The 23,001-nt window shown below is 35.9% G+C and overlaps 2 protein-coding genes across 3 annotated transcripts in view; one reads left to right on the top strand and one right to left on the bottom strand.

Moving 5' to 3' along the window:
• Positions 1-8,888, top strand: part of LOC129277958 (WD repeat-containing protein 46-like) — a 19,824-nt gene extending 10,936 nt beyond the window's left edge. Inside the window, exons 9-14 of the mRNA XM_054914147.2 lie at positions 236-389; positions 1,908-2,055; positions 2,513-2,607; positions 3,378-3,473; positions 4,822-4,929; positions 6,284-8,888. Of these exons, the coding sequence (XP_054770122.2) occupies positions 236-389; positions 1,908-2,055; positions 2,513-2,607; positions 3,378-3,473; positions 4,822-4,929; positions 6,284-6,379 (697 nt within the window). The 3' untranslated portion in view covers positions 6,380-8,888. The remainder of the gene's footprint in view (positions 1-235; positions 390-1,907; positions 2,056-2,512; positions 2,608-3,377; positions 3,474-4,821; positions 4,930-6,283) is intronic.
• On the bottom strand, positions 6,423-23,001 carry LOC129277959 (A disintegrin and metalloproteinase with thrombospondin motifs 17-like). 2 transcript variants are annotated; one of them, XM_064110255.1, is made up of 11 exons: positions 22,781-23,001; positions 17,846-18,084; positions 17,442-17,520; positions 16,693-16,802; positions 14,912-14,998; positions 14,028-14,149; positions 12,987-13,133; positions 11,126-11,260; positions 10,343-10,496; positions 9,822-9,920; positions 6,423-8,604 (listed from the first exon to the last, which is right to left on the bottom strand). In XM_064110255.1, the coding sequence occupies exons 2-11, from the start codon at positions 17,990-17,992 to the stop codon at positions 8,431-8,433; spliced, it is 1,254 nt and encodes a 417-aa protein (XP_063966325.1). In that variant the 5' UTR covers positions 17,993-18,084; positions 22,781-23,001; the 3' UTR covers positions 6,423-8,430. The 2 variants fall into 2 exon arrangements, with proteins under 2 accessions (XP_063966325.1, XP_063966326.1); XM_064110256.1 differs by lacking the exons at positions 16,693-16,802; positions 17,442-17,520 and having other exon boundaries at positions 7,469-8,604; positions 22,781-22,974.

The following is a 23,001-nucleotide window of genomic DNA, read 5'->3' as shown; positions in this document are numbered from 1 at the left end:
ATTGTACAACATGGTACAATATGCATTCAAAGTAGAAATGCAACAAATACCTTCATAGAGTGTTCATTGATGTGCTATTCTAGTCACCTGGTCTATTCAATTTCTTCATCCTGCTATGTAAAGCATGCTTACGTAATATCTTGCTTTGAAATCTGCCTATCATATCGAAAGAAATGAAAGGTCATTTTACCAAAATTGTCCATGAAGTGACTGGTTTATTGTCATCATATCTCAGGTACATGGCAACAGGTGGTATGGATAGGCAGCTGAAGATCTTTGATCTACGGACATACAAACCCCTGCAAGCATACCAAGTATCGTTTGGTGCGGGTGAGGTGTGCTTCAGTCAGAAGGGGCTTCTAGCTGCAGCTTGTAACAATGTCGTAGAGGTATGTAGGATAGAGAACTCTCTTATCACATAGTATTGTATTAAAAAATGGGATGGATTTACTTAAATGATTGGTTGAAAAGGTAATCTATGCAAGACCAGACAGTTATTGTGGAAGCGTCGTGGTGTAGCGGTTCTGACTCTCGCCTTTTAATCAGAGGGTCGTGTGTTCGAATCCCACCATGGCCTAGCGTCCTTTGGCAAGGCGTTAATCCACACTTTGCCACTCTCCACCCAGGTGTTAAATGGGTACCCGGTAGGATGTGAAAGCCTATATGTAGTATGCCTAGCAATTGAGTCTTGGAACTCTCGTTGGAATGCTCCCCAGGGAGTGGAGAAGGTGCATACATTGTATGCGGGCATGCAAGGATCCGATGACCGGGGTAATAATATGTCTGTAAAGCGCTTAGATATAAATACATAAATACATATAAATGCGGAATATTATTATTATTGTTATGATCATATTGTTATGAACATATTTATGGATACTTGGTCACAAGTCTTGTTATTGCTGGACAAGGTGTGATTCATTAACACTATCAGTGAAATCATTGGTTTTGATGGTAAATTGCCAATTCGTCCACTCATCACATGGTCTACCTTCATTTAGTCTAATGCCATTCGGTCCATCAACATTTTTCTAACAATCATTTGGTCCAATAATCATTATGTCCAATAATAACTTTGTCTAATCACCAGTTCATATATGGCCATTTTGTCTAATAACCAGTTGGACTAACCCATTTTATTTTTGATTGATTTCACCCAATTAACAATTATTCAATTAGACCAAATGGTTTATGGACTAAATGGCTATTGGTACCAACTGGTTATTAGACGAAATGGTGAGTGGACGAAATGGCAATTAGACCCTATGGATAGTGGATGAATTGATGATAGACCAAATGATAGTAGACCAAATGGCAATTAGACGAATTGGCATTAGACCAATTGGAAATAAACCGTTTTGATTCCCTAGGGAGCACTGTTATAGATATTGTCAGTGAATGACAAGTTGTCAGCGAGCTAAAGCTTTGTGAAAATATGCACACAGGAGCATTTAATGAAGAAGTTTGTTGGTAATAACTGTTAAAAGCTACTGAAATAATTGCATCTGATTTGTAAAGAGCTAATTTATCATAGAAAATGATTTGACAGGATGGCACTCAATAGTCATACATACCCCTAGAGTATTGGATGATTTTTGCTGAAATCCATGGAAAAGATTTTGATACAGTACCCAAGAATCGTCCCTACAAACAATTGCTAAAGGTTTTTGTTTAATACAAGGCCATGGGGAGCATTTCATAAATGGACACTTGTTGGAAATTTTGTCTGATAAAGTAGGTTATCAAACAGTTACCATAGGAAATGCCACTTCTCAGCCAGTGCCAATCAATTAAAGTTGGCAGATCTGACATCTTGTCGGACAAACAAAAGTGGTTGATGAAATACTCCCTAGATCTCCTTTTTTTACTATTTTTCAACTGATTTTATTTCCTTTCATGTACTCAAGGTATACAAGGATTGTTGCCTCAGAACTCAAGATGCACCATACATGATGCACGAGCTTCGTTATCCAATCACCAATATGGGTTTCTGTCCTTATGAAGATGTTCTTGGCGTCTCTCATTTCCATGGTTACACCAGCTTGCTTATTCCAGGTTTGTGATTTAGCTTTATATAGTCGTGGATCATATTACTGAAAAAAAAAGTTTCATATCGAACTTAGTGTTTTTGTCCCGCTTGTATAGCAGAGCAAGACTATAGGCGCCGCTTTTCCGATGGCGATGGCTTCAACATTGAAATCTTAACCGAAGGTTAAGTTTTTCAAATTACATCATAACAATGAAAGTATGTGGATCTAGGTCCATATACTCATCCCAGGTGAGGTAAATGGGTACCGGGAGAGAGTAAATTCCTCAAAAAGCTGTGAGCACCGGAATCGGCAAGACAAGCTTAGCCAGGGTAATATAGGAGCGGTTTGAGCACCTAACAAGGTGGATATGTGCACTATATACACTGTAAATCCTATATTATTATTATCATCATTTAAATCCATACAATTGCAGAGGAGAGAATGAGTTGCGATATTGGTAACAAATTTTTGTATTTGTCTAGGTGCTGGTGAGGCAAACTTTGATGCACTAGAAGCTAACCCATACCAGAATAAAACACAGAGAAGAGAATACGAGATCAAGGCTCTCCTAGAAAAGGTATTTATTTTCTCAGCCCCATTACATTTTGAGGCCAATGTCACATGATATATGAATTTGTGTTATTATAGCAAACATAATTGACAATTTAACTAAATTCAGATTGAAATAGAAGAAGTAACAATAGAAATTTGAAGTTTTTGGATTGATTCATAAATAAACCATGACTTTGGCAATCCGTATATCCAAGTTTCATGAAATGTGAAGATGTATGTATCTTCAAAGGGGGAACAAACTGACAAAGAATGTGTATGGTGTCTCTTTAACTATGTGTTATAGATATCTAGTCTTAAAATATACCTTTCAAGATGATTATTGATATAGGAAATAAACGACCCTATCATTTTATTTGTCAATAGAAAGAAATGAGAGGAAAAGTTCTTGTTTTGTTACATGGTAACGTAGTGTTTATTGAGGTATTACAACATTGAATAGTGAATTTGTGTCTGATTATTCAAATGGGTCTATATGACAAGACTACACTGCTTAGAATTTTGCATTATGGGTTTGGAACCTGGCCGGATATGAGTAGTTGGGACTTGACCTGGTCCTACTATGCCTTGTTGACCCCCTCATGAGGATCAATCTGCCCCTGAACCCCTGCCGGGGGCTTAGTCTGAGCCCCCGCCCTGGACCTCCGGCCATTGGTCGTTAAGATTTTGCATTTCTAATTTGTCTACTTTCAACAATGTTTCTTTTAATATAATTTACAGCTCGATGATGATATCTATTTGTTTCTCTCCTTTTTTTGCCATTTAAAAAAAAATTAGATTCAGCCAGAGATGATCACATTAAATCCGAGTCAGATCAGTGCTATTGATAAGGCAACCATGGAACAGAGACTAGCTGAGAGAAAGGAAATGTTTGTAAGTATTTCTGCGATACTGTTACAGCTCAAAATACAATATGCATTTTGGGATTGTTTTATTTCTTAGTAAAGACTGTATTTGAAACTTTGGAAAAGGTTCATGTAATAATCTGATAATTAATCCTAGGTTTGACCGTAGTCTAAACTATAATTCTATATGACACATCTATGGAATGTTTGGTCTCATAATACTTCTAATCATTGGCAAAGACAATCAATGTACCAATTAATTCAGTGAAATTCATTGTATTTTTGTATTTTTCTATTCCCATGTCATGACACTATTAATTTTTGAACAACTTTTTGCCACAGGGTTAAGGGTTAGAATTATTTTTAAATGAATGTATTCACATCTGGCACTCTATAATTGTACGGTATAAGTTCACCCTGGCAAAAGTTTATTGTAAAAATGAAATAAAAAATATTGCAAAAGGTTTGAGTAAAATCCATCAAAGAATAAAAAAGTTATTTAAATGTTGATTATTTGATTTGTGACGTCATATGTGAGCAGCTATTCTACATATCGTATGGTAAAAAACTCAATGAAATTTCATTTTCTCAGGGAATTGAAAATGGTTTTTAGTTTACCTTCAGTATATCAATAGACAAATCATTTCACACCTGTTCCTAACAAGAAAACCAAAATAAGTCATCACGAACTATTAAACAAATTGAAATATATGCATTTATATTACATAACATATGTAGCAGCTGCTCGTTTATGATGTCACAAATCCAAAACTTAAAATTCTATGAACTATTTTAATCTTTAATGGATTTTCCTCAAACCTTCACCAATCTTTTTTTTTTTTCTTGTGCTATTTTGACAACAAACTTTTTTCAGGGTGAATTTCCCCTTTAATGGCTATCAGAATACCATCCAATATCTTTAACAGTGCAAAATACATGATGCCTGTTTGGGACTATTTCATTTCTTATTAATACCTGTTATATTACTTTGAAATACTAATACATATTAGAGGACTTTTATCATCGGGGGGGGGGGGGGGGGGGGGCATTTTATCAACATTTTTCGTCCTTGATTTTGATTGGCCAAAAAGCAAAGATACTATTTTGAGTGTTAGATAGAACAGATTTTGTCAGTTTACTAACTACCAACAATTCCTATCACGAAACACTCTCCTGTCTATTAAAGCTTTCCATCCATTAAAAAGGAGTTCACTCTGAAATTGATTTTGTGATAAAGAAGGAAACTATTCAAGAACGAAAATTGAAAGTTTTCGGAAAATTCATGAATGAAAGAAAAAAAATTAACAAAGGAAGAAGGCAATGAATAAATGAAGGTATTGTAATTTTTTAATTCTTTTTTATTTTGGATCATGTAGGGTGTGGTACCACCACCCAAGTTTGAGCCTCGTCACAAATTAAAAGGAAGAAGCAAATCAGGGAGAAGAGAGAAGAGGAAACAAGGTGTCCGAGAAGAAGAAAACAGGGTAAGAAAAACAAAATCTGATTTTGTGAAATGATCAACCTATTTGTGCATCTCATTCCCAATTTTTTTCTTTTTTTTTCTTCTTCACTTTGTGTATATATATGTACAGCTCAATTAGCCGTGACAGTTTGAGAGTATTACAACACTTTATGTGAACAAGAAAACACAGATAAATGACTTCAAGACAATCCCAAATATGGGCAAACATATTAGATGGATGGAATAAAAACAGCTATAACCACCACTGTATGGGAGGGCCACCTGTCTATATTAAGGCTTGGTCCCGCTGCACTTACGGATGCAGAGAGGATGTAAAACGGAAAAGAATCTTGCCATCCATTGGAAAACGTTATGTATCCGTTGTGTACTTTTTGCATAGGGGTTTCATACGCTCTATATCCATCGAGCATCCGTCCACTGATTTCATTGTTTGCCCATTTTGTCCATAGTCTAGAGCGGATGGAGCCACCCCAAAATTTTGATTGTCCGCTGTATCCGTTATGAATATGTTTTGTGTCCATCGGCCAGTGGGACCAGGCCTTTAACCATATATTTTTCTTGTCAATAGCATTTTCCAATGAATAATGTAAAACCTCTCCAGAAAGACTTTTTGCTTTATATAAAGACCACTTTTTTTCTTGAGTGGTCTTGTGGAGGGGGAGGGGGGGTGTGAAATCTCCCTAATGAATTTTCTTGGGGTCTTCCAGGGGTGACTTGCAGATAGCATTTAACCATTTTGGTACTGCGTGGGGGGTGAATGTGTTCTTGCTAGATAAATGGTAACTTATCTTTGGTTTGGGTTTTAATGCTTGGCCAAATATGATACATGTTTAGGAATTTGTGACTCAAACGAATAGAATAGAATCAATAGAATTTATTCGAGGCTTTGGCTTTGGTTCTTGTTAGGATGAGAAATATATCGGTAAATTAATTTTAAGAAGAAATAACCAGTTGTCTCATGATGTATCAAACGTAGTTGGAGAGCGATGTTTAGTCTGCAAGCTGCTAGACTTCGTCAGGCAATGAGCAAAGACGCTGCTGTGCATGGATTATATATGCTAATTACCTGACGAAGTCTAGCAGCTTGCATATAAAATGTCGCTCTCCAACTACGTTTGATACTTCTTAAGACAACTCATTACTTCTTCTACTCAATCCTTCACCACGATGAACCTCTTCCACATCAAATGAATTTTTCTTTCTCTCCCACTTGCCTCATTCGTATTTATTTTTTCTCTCTTCTCTTTTTCTCAATCTTTCTCACTCCCTATGTCTCTTCTCCTTTCTCCTTCACCCCCATCCCCCTCTTTCTTCCTCCTTTCTTGCGCATATCTCTCTATTCATCCACTACATAGAGCAAGGTTCAAGAAGCTTCCTCAGTTGTGGAGAAGGCAGTGAAGACCCAAGACAGACCTCAGTTCAAGTCAGCACTGGACAGATTTAAGAACTAAGAACTTGATCAAGAAACACAAGCAATCCATGATGTCATCACTATTTCAGTACAGGCCTTTTATAAGTGTTGAAAACATCTCATATTACTTCATCGCCATGGAAACTAGTTCTTATCGAGAGAAGCCTGTGGCACTAACCCACTAATTGATGATTGCATAAGGACTTCTTATTTGGAACCAATACTGTGCTGTAACATTGCATCTTTGACATCGTGATTTTGGTATAGTGAGACCACCACATATCGACCACCTCGTTTGAAACCGACCACCTTGCGCGCATTAAAATTATTGCGTATTACAAACGATACACGCGAGTAGGTGCAGTGTCCACAGGAACGGTAAGAATAAATTTTACGAGAGAAAAAAAAGGGGGAAAAGGTAAAAATTTAGTAGAATTTATCAAAATTGTTTTGACTAGACCCGAACCCTGCCGAAAAACAGTTGTTCACACCAAGAAATCCGATAGGAAACGGCTTTGGAACAAATATCCGTCGTCAATCGTTGAATCGTTGCAGTGGAAGTAGTGAGACGATCATTTAGCATGTTGACATCATAGAACTGATTTGGAAGAGTCAAAATATTTCGCCACCGCGACAAGAATCGGCCGTTAACTTAGTGTATCGCTGGTGGTCAGTTTCAAAAGAGGGTGCAAATGAGCAAATGTAAAATCGTCGTATTCGTTGTTCGCCAATATTTACGCGAAGTGAATCGGAGTTGCCAATCGAAACATGAGAATCTGATCTGCTCAATTTTCTGCACTAATGAGACAAAACTAGGTAAAACTGATATATATTTTTGTAGATACGATGCTTATAAAATTAGGTGGTCGATAAGGGGTAGTTCCAACCATACTTGATATAAGCCCTACCTCCTGTGAGTACTGAACTAATCCATTGGATTATTTCGATGTGTCTTGTCAAGCTCCTATACCTAATACCTGAGCTAAGAGATGATTCAATCCTTGTGGTTACTGAAGGGTATTTACTACTACATCATCATAGATCTAAATCTGGTGCATTTACGTAGACTGAACTTTGTGAAATCATGAAATCTAAGCATAAAAATGATAAGATCGGCAACACAGATAAGCACATGTGGGCCAGTGTATTATTATTGCTTGGAAAAATAGTCAACATTTGACTCAAATCCAATTCTTGTTTTGCTAATTTCTCAGCAATTACACAATATCTTCCAGAATCCTTTGGCTCATATTTTTTTATTTATGAAAACAGACACTTGGATAGTCATTTTATTGGATTCTGTACAAAATTTTTAAATCATTACAACAACTTACATCTATATTTGGAGCTGTAGTGATAAAAAAAATTGTCCAACACAAAACTTGAAATCACCCATAGTTCCCTTCAGTGGGAGGTCCTGTCCTCTCAAGATTCTTCTTCTCTAGCCATCTTTATCTTTGCAATCCTTGATATCAAATGATGATTTGTATTCGGTGTGTGTGCAATGCAGCATTCAACCCATTGACCATGTAGTCTACAAGCGGTGTTTATAGACAAAGTAGATAACGATTTTTAAGCCCAGCATACACTATGCAATGCGATTGAACTAAGATCCGTTTGGAACAAAGTTGCCAATCGCATATCATTGCAATCGCATTGCAGGCTTGCGTAGTACACACAGCAACAGCTCTGCAGCGTGCTGCATCTCATGGCGCCTCTTCATTTGCGCGTATGTTGTCTATGCAGCGCAAGTGCAACAAATTGGCCATGATATTGTCTAGGACAAATCTGAGTGACTGAAAAATTGGCAAAAATCGCAGAAAGATTTGACATGTCTATGCCTGAGATTTGGTCTGCGATCCTACTGCAACAAAGCTTGTCGCAGTTGCATCGCATTGTAGGTTGGCGCTCACTATGTGATTTTGGTGCAATCGCGTTGCATAGTATGCGCTGGGCTTTAGACCATGTGGGATGAGGCCAGATGGCAAGTAGACAAAGTTGGAATTAACAGTGGCAATTTAGCATTGCTTTATGCTTTTAATACAATGAAACATAGTTTAATTGATGAAACAATCATGACAATTTTAAGTTCTATAAATGTTGTTTCGGCCGATTCCTGGTCTTCGTAGCCAACATTGTTGCCACTGTTGATTTCATTGAAGGCGTGTCTCCGATCATGGGTGTGGTCGTTTCCATAGCAATTAGCTTTGTTCCCTGCCTCTTCTGCCGAAGTTGTTTATCTGTGCATTGTCCCCGATAGCACCACTGTCAGCAAAAATGAAGAAAATTAAAATGCTTTCACTATAAATGTCCAATAATCATAGCATGCTAAATATCATAGACTAAACTTAGCAGAGTGGATATATCTCCTCTACCTTGTCACAACGGCAAAGCCATAACTATTACCTTATTTCCAATGACATACCATCGGTCAGGTTTGGAATCGGTTTTGTTCTGTGACTGACTGTGATTGATCCATATTGATCGAAATCTATGGAAACTAATGATTATGAAGGAGCAGTTGTATTAAATGTACTGCTTTTTATAAATACAGTTTTGTGTGTTTTTCATTTCTGTCAGGATAGCTTTTTTCACTGATGCTGTTATGAAAACACACAGTTATGAATACTGACCATAATACAATGCAAGATGAAGATAGAGGAAGATAAATGAGATGGATAGGGAGAGAGAGAGAGGGTAGGTGGAGAGAGTTATAACAGAAACAAAAGTGGGAGAGGGCCTTTCTTCATTTCTTTTTTAATATCGATATGGGGATCATTGTTAACAGTGGATACAATAAGGATGGAGGGTTGGGGTGTCCAAACACTTCTTTTTGGCTTTGGATTACACAAAAAATATGAATTCAATGGTTGCAATCTTCTTCAGTTTTGTTCACTATAATATTGCACAACAGTTTATACTAAAAATTGATGGAACTTTTATTGTTAACTTTTCCAAATGGCTATTTGTGTCCGGACACACAACAACTGGGTGATTCCATGCTAGAAAAATCAGCAATTTTCACAACATTTTTCAACCTACTGTCCAAATAAACAAGGAACTTCAATGTATTTTTTGGTAATAATAAAGTACTACTGGGTAGTCATAGTAAAAAGATGACAACCAACAAAAATATGTTGTCCATGGGTGAATTAGAGGTGAAAATGCTGCGTGTCGTACGGGACATTTCTCAGTCCCGTACGACAACATTTTCACCTGTAATTCACCCATAATCAAACATTTTTTGTTGGTAATCAGTTTTTCACATGACTATCCACTATAGCTTTATTATTGACAAAACATAAATTGTTATTGCTCAAGCAATCAGCTAAGAGACTAGATACTGTTGTCGAAATGTCCCGTACGACACGTATGGAATCGCCCAACAGGGTATACTTCCTTATCAAATAACAGCATCTGAATCACAATTGTGGTTAGATTCTGTGTTAGGTTACCATAAGACATCAATAAGACGTACTTACCTTGTTTATTGCACATGGTGTCCCGTCAAGCGGAGGCCGGTTAGTCTTGACACATCTCATCTTTGACGGCTGTAAACATTTCAAATGCTGGCAAAGATTCTGGGCAAGCCATGATTAAATGTAAAAAAAGTAAATTTGAATTAATAATTGCATGTGGAAAAACATTAAATTTGACCCATCAATTATAGAATTAAGTGATATGAAATGTTATAAGAGTTTTGTTTATGAACAAGAATCATCGAGCAGAATGTATATTTCACTTCTCTGGGGACCGTTTGATGAAAGTTGTCGTTCTCTGACAGTTACCATAGTAACATAGGCCAGTGCCTCTCAGCCAATCACCACCAAGGATTTCACTGAATTGTCAGCACTGACAATTTAGTCAGTGGCTCAGTGGTGACAACTTTCATGAAATACCCCCAGTTGCATATCATCTTTAGATATGCAAGATAAAAACTTATGTCGGATGGAAATTTCATATTTCAAGATTTCTAGAACATCTGCCGGAACAGATAGCCTACCTCTCTCTTTCCCGTCGGGCAAGCTACAGCACCCCTTCTCAGTGCGATCTGGCACTGATGATCTATATCATAGTACTGGCCTGGGAAAGTAGAAGTGGTCAACTGATAAGAACTCTTGGCAGTTCGGTTCTGCAAACATCGAGATCGTGGCAATCTAAAATTTGAGTTTTGAAAATGATATTGATAAAAAGACCTACAAACCCATAAAAAACACATATCTTTCAGACATTTACTATTACAGTTATAATACAGGTGTTACAAACCAATAATTATGCATAATTCATGAGGGTAAAATAGTATCTTGATATATTTTGACATTTATACTGTCAGCTAAGGAGCAATGCTTTTTGACACTTATAGGAGAGTCTCGTATCACTAGTTTTTTGGTCAAATTTTGCATTACTTGTTGCAAAAAAGTTTACGCTTATTAAAAAAAAGGAAACGACTTTGCAAATCCATTCCAGGTATGCTGATGTTGTTCTTCAGGGCCTGTCTACAACTTTATATCTAAAAAAAAAATCTGAATGTCAAAAAATGGTCGAAATTTTATCTTTCTTATGTTGATTGTGCTCTTTTCATCCTGCTATCATAGCAAAGAGACTGATTCATTTTTCATTCCCAGACAGTTATGAACGATCTGGGTGACAAATGAGCTGATGAATTGAACCTGTAATGTTTCTCGAGATGTGCGTTGCAATTGGCTATCCATAGTTAAATCACAACTTATAAATAAATCCTGAATTCAGTATACGGAACTACAACAATTTTCTCTTTTCATCTTACTTGAGATATTCCAAGAGGGACTTGGTACTGCAGGTAGACCATGTGACCGACTGGGCTCCACTTACAGTGTAACCACTCATTATGTTCATCCGATCTATACATCCATTAAACTCACCATCATGATACATACCAAGTCTGCAAAAAAAATAAAATAAATAAAGCCCAAAACAACAGAGTTCCAAGACTCAATTGCTAGGCATACTACATATAGGCTTTCACATCCTACCGGGTACCCATTTAACACCTGGGTGGAGAGTGGCAATTAAAGTGTGGATTAACGCCTTGCCAAAGGACGCTAGGCCATGGTGGGATTCGAACACACGACCCTCTGATTACAAGGCAAGAGTCAGAACCGCTACACCACGACGCTTCCATAATTATGGACCATTGGGTCCTTCAAATTCTGTTAATCTCTAAGAATAGGATTGCCAGAATATGCATGATCGATGGTTGGTTCTATGGGTTCTCCTCTAGCCCCCATTCATTCTGGCAAACGTATTCATGGGCCATCATGGGAAGAAGTTAATTATCCATTCTACAGTATAAATGCAGACGACATGTTTTGTATTTTCAATTGAAATATGAAATAAATATGGCTAATTCGAAGGAAACAAAATCATACTTTATTATACTTCAGCAGTCATATGGCTCGTGTACTGGTAAAGAAGCTTACTAAGACAATTTGAATCTAGACCCGAACATTAAGCAATTAATACAGAACGATCTGTACATAACAATCTGTAATTTCATAGCTTATACGCAGGGGCGGCGGAACGTATTTTCGTTTTGGGGGCAAAGCAAAAAAAGTGCACTTATATGTCAAAATGGGCATTTTGACATAAACAGATATTTTCACCATGAGATTATCAACTGCGTGAAGTAGTTGTGTGTTTTGTAGTAATTAAGTTGATCAAAGCCTTTTTGAAGTGATATCTGATTGATAAAATGTATATATTTAGGCTTTGTTTTTCCGCAAGCGAAGCGGTTTAGAAATATTTTAAAATCTGTAGTTGTAAAACTCGCTTTTTGGTCAATTATCGCGCCAATTACTGTTAAAAGGACATCCCTGTGAGATGCTGCGAGCGCGAATCACGAGCTAAAACTTTTGGACATTTTATGTATTAAAAAGACCTGAAAATTAAACATTCCGGGCAGTTTTTATGAAAAAGATGTGTTATCGAACTAAAGAATTGACGCGAGTGAGCTTAAGTTTTTAATATACTGACCAGAAAAGGAAGCTGGAAAAGACTGCATTTAGTGACTGATGAATAGGATATACATCTTGCCAATCGAATAATGCGAGCGCAAAGCGCGAGCTGAAAATTTGTAATATTCCAACCTGAAAAGTGGATATTTTAGCACTTTTTGTAACCAAGAACAGAATGAGTACCTTACTAAACAATAATAATAGATGCGAGCGCGAGCCAATATTTTGTGATTTTCTAACCTAAAATGTATTGTTTTACTTCAAAAAAGTTATTTTATTTTGAAAAATGGCACATATCATTTTGATAAATGGGCACTTTCCATTTTGAAAAAAAGGGCATTTTTTCCTACTGGGAATTTTTTTTTTTTTTTTTTTTTTTTTTTGGGGGGGGGGGGGGGAAGTGCCCCCTGCCCCTCGGTTCTGCCGCCCCTGCTTATTCGATAGATGCAGATAAAAAGGCCCAAGATTAGTTTATAGAACAAACATAGGCTCGAATGCAAGTTCCATCATGAAATATTAAAATCATGTATTAATATAGTGATATATAAATATATTTAGGAAGGAATTGATAAGTCGAGGGAAATGTAAATGTAAAGTGAAATTTGAAAAACAAGAATTATTAGAGCCCTATGTTAAAGAAGAAGAAATACTTACAAGTGTCCTAGTTCATGGGATATTGTTATTGTTGTGCCCATGGGGCTAGTGTCTTCGATGACAGCGCACTGGTAGCCCGTTTCACAAGCCCCATGTATGTAGGCTAGCCCCGTGGCATTATAGTTATTATCGACATGAAGGTCTTCTCTGAAAGCAGGTTGAAAAATATTATTGGTTTTGTAGGCGATTTTAAATTTCACGATAAATTTCATCCATGCCAAAGGTAAGATTCCTCATAGCATGCAAATTAGAAATATATATATATTTTTTTTTATTGACATACATACTGTTAATTGAAATAATCATACCATTAACATAATATCTTTAATTGTTAGTTACCCTGATCAGCACGGGGGGGGGGGGGCGTCAGAAATGGTGGTTTATATAAATTGCCCCTATTCTTCCATATGAACCCGACATACCTAGTGTTTCAAAATTATTATTACGGTCAAGTATCAGAAATGTAAGTATTAATAACTTGATTCACACAGTCGATTTGTAATGAGTTCTAATCATTCTTCTTTGGGGGTCCTTAGAATAATTTTGTTATACTTTACATTTGAATATCGATGTAATTTTGAATGCTTTTACAAATGGTTGAATCAATAATGAAATGAATTGAAATGAAGGGAATGAAAAGGGAATTACGGTGGTACTTTAATTCATGCATGCTTTACCATTATCTTATCAGTATTTGGCCCTGGGGGTCGTTTCATTAAGCTTTTCGTAAGTTACGAGCGACTGGTGAACCTTTCATACGCGCTAAACCATCGCCAATGAATACCATTTGCCACTAGAAAGGATCACCAGTCGTTCTTAAAGTCGCTCTTAACTTACGAACAGCTTTATGAAACACCCACCTGGGGCCCGTTGCAGAAAGAGTTGCATTTAAACGCAAGTCAAAAAATCAATCGGAAGTCCCAAATGCGCGCTGTTGATTGGTTGAAAATCAAGTTACGCATGATTTTTAGAGTTGCGATTGATTGCAACTCTTTCTGCAACGGGCCCCAGGTGAGTTAAGTTTTTTTTTTCTAGTCATACCTTGTGATAAGAATCAGAGCATCAAACTCCTCTCCATATCGGTACCTCCTATCATTCTGCCAATCCTTGCAAAACTTTCTGAGAAGATGATTTGCATCGGCTTCGATGGGTAATAACGATTCCTGTCAATTCAATTATATTTAAAAATGGTCTTTATTGATTATCAAACATGTTTATTTAACTGTGTAAGGTGTAAAATTATAAGTCAAGTTCGGGGTAAAAAAGGAAATAAACAGAAAAGGAAAATGACAAAATAACTATCCTACACCTGTCTCGCATGAAAACGAACAGTCGCAGATGGAAAATTCATGTTTACAAGATTGTATTGCTACAAGAAATGACGTAGTAAAAAACAGTAAAAACGTAAAAAGCTCATGCAATTTTAGGTGAAAAGCATAAAGGACAGTGAATGAATGTAACATGATATGAATGATATAGCCTACATGTGAAAATGACCGACTTGAAGGAGAGGAGACTGGCACTTTATCTTAATGACAAAAGTGACTGTATGGTGGGGTGGGGTGACCATGTCCGTTGCCTTTCCTAGTCGACACACTCATCTTTTGTTGAGTATGTCAACCCCCCCCCCAAAAAAAAGGCAATGGACTATTTTTAAATCATGTTGTTCTTGTTTAAATTTGTTGATAGGTGTTTTACGACGAAAATATATGTTTGTATTTTTTATTTGATTTATTTACCAGTACTTGATTAAAAAACTATTTTAATAAACTGCGGCATTCAGTTCTAGATATGGACAGACGGAGTGTGAACAAACTTAAAAATATATTTAAAAAAAACCCTGTTAAATGACATTATCAACAAAATGAAAAAGAAGAACAAGAACATTAAGAAGAAGAAGAAGAAGAAGGAGAAAAAAGAATTACCTTCTCATCCTTAAGTAGGATAGTCTTTGTAATCCTAATTTCAATTTTCACACCAAGTCTTGTTACGTCATTCCATAGATCAGCTGCCTACATGAGAGCATACAAGGGAGAGATCAGCAGAAGTTATTGTTTTAACCTCTTTGCAAATATCACATGTTTAAAGTCAATTTATTTAACAATTCATTATTCGAATTATGAAACAAAACGCTCAAGTCCGAGGGTCTGTGTCTCGCCCGTAATTAGTACCCTGCTAATTTTAATTGATTGTTTAGTAATCACAATAGATACATTTTTACTTTACTTATATTAATCAGAGGTTCTCTTTGGAAGCAAACATACCACATTATGCACTTCCCTTATTTTATTTATTCATCCATCCATCCATCCATCCATCCATCCATCCATCCATCCATCCATCCATCCATCCATCCATCCATCCATCCATCTATCTATCTATCTATCTATCTATCTATCTATCTATCTATCTATCTATCTATCTATCTATTAATTCATTTGTTTGTTTATTTACCCAGTAATGTGTATTAACTTTTATCTTAGTTTACTTGTGTAAGATATTATTGTGCATGTCAGAACTGAAGTAAATTTCACCGTTTTCCCTCTTTTTTCTGACTGGATGCCTATAAACTCAACATGTCCGATGGGGCAAAAGAGGCCACCCGGATTAGTACATAATTAAAACTCCATGGTTATATCTGTTAAAACTTTAAAATTCAGTGGAGACATCACCACACTTAATCATTATAATGTGTCTACTACCAACAAAACACGTAGATACACAATTGTGACAGTAGAGAACACAATCCGAGAACCCTTTTTTCCACAATATTGGATAGGATTAATAAATAGATCCTAACATGGGGGAGTTTTGGTAAATAACTAAATTTTAATATTATGATTGTTACTAGTAAGTGTTTAGTGATGACATCAAACCAACTGAACTATTTTTTACTTCAAATACAGCAACATAAAATAGGTTTTTATCAGGCGGCCTCATTTGCCCCATTTCTGTGGGGCGAATAAGGCCACCCGACAAATATATTTATGGTTCGTTAATATGCAAATTAGGCTGATTTTTCATGGATAATGTTGGTCTACTATAGATCTTGTAATAGACATCTAATCATGTTTCTACTGCTTTACATTAAAAATATATTATTGGAATTATAGAAAAAGATGGCCTTATTTACCCCACTCTCCCCTATCCCGTTGTGGTTATTCTTGTTACCATGAAAACAACATTGCTTTACTACCAGACGAGATAGTGCATAATTAGTCTAGTTCAAATGTTCAATCATATGGGAAGATGAAATACCTGGTCAATGGCCAAACTGAATTATGACTATTCGCGATGCCTTATAGGAAATAGAACTGTATTAGGTTAAGTGCATATCTATTCTAGATAAATAGTGTGAAAACATGACACCCGTCAACATGTGAAGTTGATAATAATCACTGAACAAAAACTATATACAATTTTATCGTCTCAGAGTGTCTGGAGGGGGCGGCTTGATGATACTACTACTACTACTACTACTACTACTACTACTACTAATAATAATAATAATAAAAATGATAATACTACTAATAATAACAAAATAATGATAGTAATATGAAAAACTTAAGGCACTATTCAAGAATTATGAAATAAAATTAAAAAGAATTGAAAATAAGTGTTTAGGTGTTTCATACATTAAATCTTTTTTTAATGACTTCAGGAAGACTGCTGATGTTTGCATATCAGTGTGATCTTTCTAACTAACCTGATTTGAAATATGTGTGATGTAGTTTATCGTGTCGTCTCCATGGTAACGGGATAGATCGTGATGTAGGACCAGCATTAGTTCGACCACGCGAGGCGCTATAATCTCACCTTCAGGGCAATCAAAACATCAAGAGAATACATGGAATGAATTAGAATTTGGAACGAAAACACTACCACCCTATATAACTTAAGTTTTAATAGTGACTATATTGTTCGTAAAATCATCTCTCTGCACTTTTTCATGTTGGGGATCAATAAATCTGAATTAGATTTTAAATCCATTTTAAGTGGCAACTTACAGTGATCTTATTTTTCAACACAAATTTTCTTATTTTCTTTCAAATTTTCTTATTCTTTGCCATTTTCAAAAGTCTACTTTATTACAGCATTATATTTCGATTACAAAGGTCAGGCTCCTTTAGGAAGGCGAAGGTTTTGGTTAAAAGGAAATAGGAATGGTCCGGAAATATGACAAGATGCATCTTGGGAATTTGCTTTTTTTTATTTTTTTATTTATTTATTTTATTTTATTTTGTTTTATTTTATTTTATTTTATTTCATTTCATTTTATTTTAATTTATTTTATTTAAATTTATTGTATTTTATTTTATTTTAATTTAATTTAATTCAATTCTATTATATGTTATTTTATTTTGTTTTATTTTATTTTATTTATTTTATTTTTTTGGTGGGGACTAAATACACAAAAATGAATGAATTGAATTGAATTGAATTGAAATACGTTACCCGTAATAGGAGGAGGTATCTTGTATTTGGCTTTGTTTTTCATAGAGTTGGATTGTCCCCTTTTCATCGACAGAACATGCTAAATAAGATAGAGGTTCGAATTAGAGATTTTCCATATAATTTTCGTCAGCATTGTCGCACAATCGTCATCATCAACCAGCAACAACAAAAAACGACAGCTCAGTATATCATCATTATCTTATTCTGTGTCCATCTTACAATATTATCAGTATCAACACCATTGTATCATCAACGTTATCATCATCATCATCATCATCCGTCACCATCATCACCATCGCCATCATCATTATTATCGTCATACCCGACAGTAGAAGACCAGAAAGAAGACGACAGACAAGAGAGAGGACAAGACACTACAATCCATTTGCCCTTTATATACTTACCGGGAAACAATGAATATAACCAATCAAGAATAAGGAGAAAGTTATGAGGACAGCCGACGTCGATGAAGCTGGCTTAGACATGGTTCTCGATGCCTGGACACCAATCATACTCGGTAAATCTCCATGATTTGAAATCCGCCAGTACATGCTCTGAAAACGTTTCACTGTTACATTTTCCCCATCTTTTGCCTCTCTTCCGTCCCTCTGATAGGGCGCATCACTCCGTAGTCACTCTCGATCTGTTGAGATTGTAAGACCGGTTGTACATGTAATAACTGTTTTTGTATTACACAGAGTTGTTGACAGATAGGGTCAATGGTTTGCTGACTAGTATTTTGGTTATAATTTTAGATTATTTGAATATCCTGATGATAAAATAACCAAAGTTGAGCATCTTAATGAGATGATTGCGCCGATAGAATTCAGTTATTTTAGATAAATAAAAAAATAGAGAAGCTTCTCTTTGTAAATCCAGTCATTCTGAATGGTTTGAAAATTGAGTGCAGAAATCTGGTCTAGCGGAGAATCTTGTGAAGGAAATTAGACAAATATCCAAAAATTTACGAAGCGACGGAAGTGAAAAGACTGCACAATTTAGTTCTGATAATAGAAGTGTCCTATATTCACACTTTTCCTCTAGAAACTCTGATACAAAATGAATGCAGCGTCCGGACCCCATTGCCATCATTATTTATTCATATTGATTGGATATTTGATCGACTGATGAAAGTTTATTTTCCCTCTGGTATTATCTCTCAAACAGAGGGGAAAACAACGATGAGCGAAAGCCAACGGGGGAATATTGCAAACGATCAAAGCTTATTATTGCTTTGGGATATCATCATTTTTCAGGCAATATAATTGGGAGAAAATAGGACTGGAAAGGGGGAGAATTATTTAAGTCCAAGAAATTGTAGAACTAAATAAATAATTTATTTGGATAGAAAGAAATTCACAGAACAACGTTACTTGTCTGTACCTATCTATCGACATTCGTCACTCTGCTTCCGACGGCTATATACAAGCCGTCATGTCTTCACTGAGCCAAAAAGTGAAATGATTTCAAACAATAAAGAATATTGCATCCCGATTTATTGTCCAAATTTGAGATATCAATCACTGTGGCAGTGATTGATATCTCAAATTTGGACAATATTTTTGGCAGTCATAAATATAAGAGGGAAATAAGCCAGGACGTAAATTTCTCACGTTTTTAGTGGAACAGGAACGATATCTGCTCTCTTTTTAAAGGTGGGGGGGGGGGGGGGGTGGGGGTCAACATACATCCTACATGTATACGTTACTTATAATGCATTCAATTGCCTTATTATTTTCAAATAAATTAATGATTGTGTAGACCTGTTTGGCTTTAGAATCAAGATGATAATCTCAGTATGTAGGTTTACACATGCATGGACGTACGCAGAAATTTCTATGCTGGGGTGGGGCAGGACGCATAAACTTTTCAACAGCAACAACAAAAAAAACTCAAAAGCGATGGAGCAAAGCGACTAAGCTTGTCATTAATTGGGCCGCTTTCCATTTTATAAAGTGAAATTGAAGGATTTCGTGCATACTTTTGGTGAATTTTGTGAAAAATTTCAGTAAAAAGTGTAAGTTTTCAAAATTTCGGGGGGGGGGGGGAGGCAACTGCCCCTGCACCCGCTGGGTACGGCCATTTACACATTTATAGTTATTTTGTAAAGGTCTATTCTTTGAGTAGATGTGTAATTCTGATTGTTGTCTGTCAAAGTAAGCTCTGGAAATAATGATATTATCCCATGCCAGATTTCCCTCAAAAGCTTATTGGCTTTTCCTTAAGTGGTGTACCTGGAAAACAGTGTGAGGAGCCCCCCCCCTCCCAAAAATATGATAATGATAAAATAAATAAATAAATAGATAAATAAATAAATGAAAAAAATAAAACAAAAACACGGGTTCAGATATTGTAGTTACATGCCGTAAAACACAGTCTTTATTATACCTGTTGAATGTTTTAGATCTTCTGTTGTAATGGTATAAACGTGTCAACTAATCGATATTGTTCCTGTTATTTTAATCATATTTCATGAATCTGATTGTGACTGCGAGTGACGTCGTCATCAGGTCATGATCATCTATACACGTCATAAAAGACTTGAATAATGAATATTATTTTAAATCATATATATAGGCTAGTGAACACTTTTTGCGAGAGTGATCACGAATTTCCTTGTTGACCATAGTAGATTGCGAGACAAATGAATACCCTCTATAAATAGCGATTATTTCAGTCCGCAATAATGAACCTATTTAGTATTATATATATATATATATATATATATTACGAAACTGGTCAATCAATCATCCGTTCCAGTATCGCATCAGTAAATTTCGGAATAAACTTACGTGGGCCGATATAAAGTAGATGATAAGAAAACATCACATCAGTTCCAAAAATAGAATATCAACTTCCCGTATTAAAGGGGAAGTCCGCCATGACAAAAATGTAAAAAAAGAAGAAAAATATTGGTGAAGGTTTGAGGAAAATCCATTATAGATTAAGAAAGTTATTAGAATTTTAATTTTTGGATTTGTGACGTCATAAAACGATCGACAGCTGCCCCATACGTTATGTAATATCAAATGCAAAAAAATCTATTTTAATGGTTTGTGATGACTTATTTTTGTTTTCTTTTTAGGAACGGATGTGAAATGATTTGTCTATTGATATACTGAAGGTACAGTAAATAACCATTTTCAAATTTCTGAGAAAAAGAAATTTCATTGATTTTTTTAACCATACGATATGTAGGAAAGCTGCTCGCATATGACGTCACAAATCAAATGGTTAATATTCTGATAACTTCAAACCTTCGGCAATTACTTCTATTATTTTTTCTGCTATATCTACATTAAACTTCTTGTCAGGGTGAACTTCCCCTTTAATGACTCAACTATAAAGTCAGCTAATTTACTTATTCATCTAATTCAGCTTCCCCATTCCGTGTCGACCTATATATGAAATCTGTCGAGATTATTACCCACACGAAACGTACACACTGCAGTTTAAATAATAAGTGTGAGCTAACCCAGGACCAAAATCCAATTGAAACCAGTTGGATTTCCAACTGGTTTCAATTGGTTTCAATTGGTTTCAACTGGTTTCAATTGGTTTTAACTGGAATTTAACAATTTCCAGTTGAAACCAATTGAAACCAGTTGGGCAACTGGAAATCCTAACTGGAACCAGTTGGGTAACTGGAAATGACTTCCAATTGGGAATGATTTCTAACTGGAACCAGTTGAGTAACTGGAAATCCCAACTGGAACCAGTTGGGCAACTGGAAATCCTAACTGGAACCAGTTGGGTAACTGGAAATGACTTCCAATTGGAAATGATTTCTTACTGGAACCAGTTGAGTAACTGGAAATCCCAACTGGAACCAGTTGGGCAACTGGAAATCCTAACTGGAACCAGTTGGGTAACTGGAAATGACTTCCAATTGGAAATGATTTCTAACTGGAACCAGTTGGGCAACTGGAAATCCTAACTGGAACCAGTTGGGTAACTGGAAATGACTTCCAACTGGAAATGATTTCTAACTGGAACCAGTTGAGTAACTGGAAATCCCAACTGGAACCAGTTGGGCAACTGGAAATCCTAACTGGAACCAGTTGGGTAACTGGAAATGACTTCCAATTGGAAATGATTTCTTACTGCATGGAACCAGTTGAGTAACTGGAAATCCCAACTGGAACCAGTTGGGCAACTGGAAATCCTAACTGGAACCAGTTGGGTAACTGGAAATGACTTCCAATTGGAAATGATTTCTAACTGGAACCAGTTGGGCAACTGGAAATCCTAACTGGAACCAGTTGGGTAACTGGAAATGACTTCCAACTGGAAATGATTTCTAACTGGAACCAGTTGGGTAACTGGAAATCCTAACTTGAACCATTCAGTTGTGTAACTGGAAATCCTAACTGGTACCAATTGGGTAACTGAGATGACTTCTAACTGGAAAGATGGGTAACTGGAAATGAATTCTAATTGGAACCAGTTGGGTAACTGGAAATTATTTCCAATTGGTTTCCAATTGGAAATTTTCCAGTTACCCAACTGGATCCAATTGAAACCAGTTAATTTGCATATTATTTGCCAGTGTGCACAGATTAATGTTTTATGAGATTAATCATCATTAACAATGTATCTATTTAATTCTTTACAATTTCAAGTACCACACTTTTTAAAGATTAGTATTTAGAATACTTAGCAGTGAAAACCATGTTCATAAATGTTATAGATTATAATTAAAACAGATTAAAGGATAATTAGTACACCACTAACTGTTACCAAATTACATCAAATAAAAGTACATATATTTGAAGATCTTCCATATAAATATATATACATGAAAGTCTGTATTTTATCAATGCCCTTTACATTGGTATTAATAGACATATAACACTGCTTCTGTGTTGGCATGAGAAATAGTTACTGCAAATGCTAATTAATTTGTAACTAATTAAGTTCGTTCCAACTGGAAGTTCCAATTGGATCCAGTTGGAAACCAATTGGTTTCAACTGGTTCCAGTTGAAACCAGTTGCCTCCAATTGGTTTCAACTGGAACCAATTGAAACCAGTTGCCTCCAATTGGATTCAATTGGTTTTAATAGGGAAATTGGAACAACTGGAACCAATTGACAACAATTGCCAACTGGTTCCAGTTGCCCAATTGGTTTTAACTGGAACCAATTGGCAACTGGTTTTCAATTGGTTTTTAACTGGAACCAATTGGCAACTGGTTTTCAATTGGAACCAGTTGTTCCAATTTCCCTATTGAAACCAGTTGGCCAACTGGTTTCAATTGGTTTTGCCCTAATTGGTTTTAACTGGATTTTGGTCCTGGGAAACGAAGTTTATAATATAGATTTTGAAAGATTATACTCACCCAGTGCACCAACTGATCACCACAATATCACATTTTCAAATCTGAAAATTAATACATGCATGTTATTCTGCCAATTCCCTGCTCGGTATAACACTTTTGCATAACACAAATTTACAGTTTGTATGTCTACAATGCATATCATAGCCGGGGGTGAAGTGCCTTATTTTGCTTTCTGCCAGTTCAAAGGCACACTCAGCCCTGTATATTCATTCATTACACCT

The sequence above is a fragment of the Lytechinus pictus genome, chromosome 15, assembly GCF_037042905.1.
Source record: "Lytechinus pictus isolate F3 Inbred chromosome 15, Lp3.0, whole genome shotgun sequence".
Lineage (NCBI taxonomy): Eukaryota > Metazoa > Echinodermata > Echinoidea > Temnopleuroida > Toxopneustidae > Lytechinus > Lytechinus pictus.
Note: the sequence above shows the minus strand (reverse complement) of the source record. Positions and strands in the feature narration are given on the sequence as shown.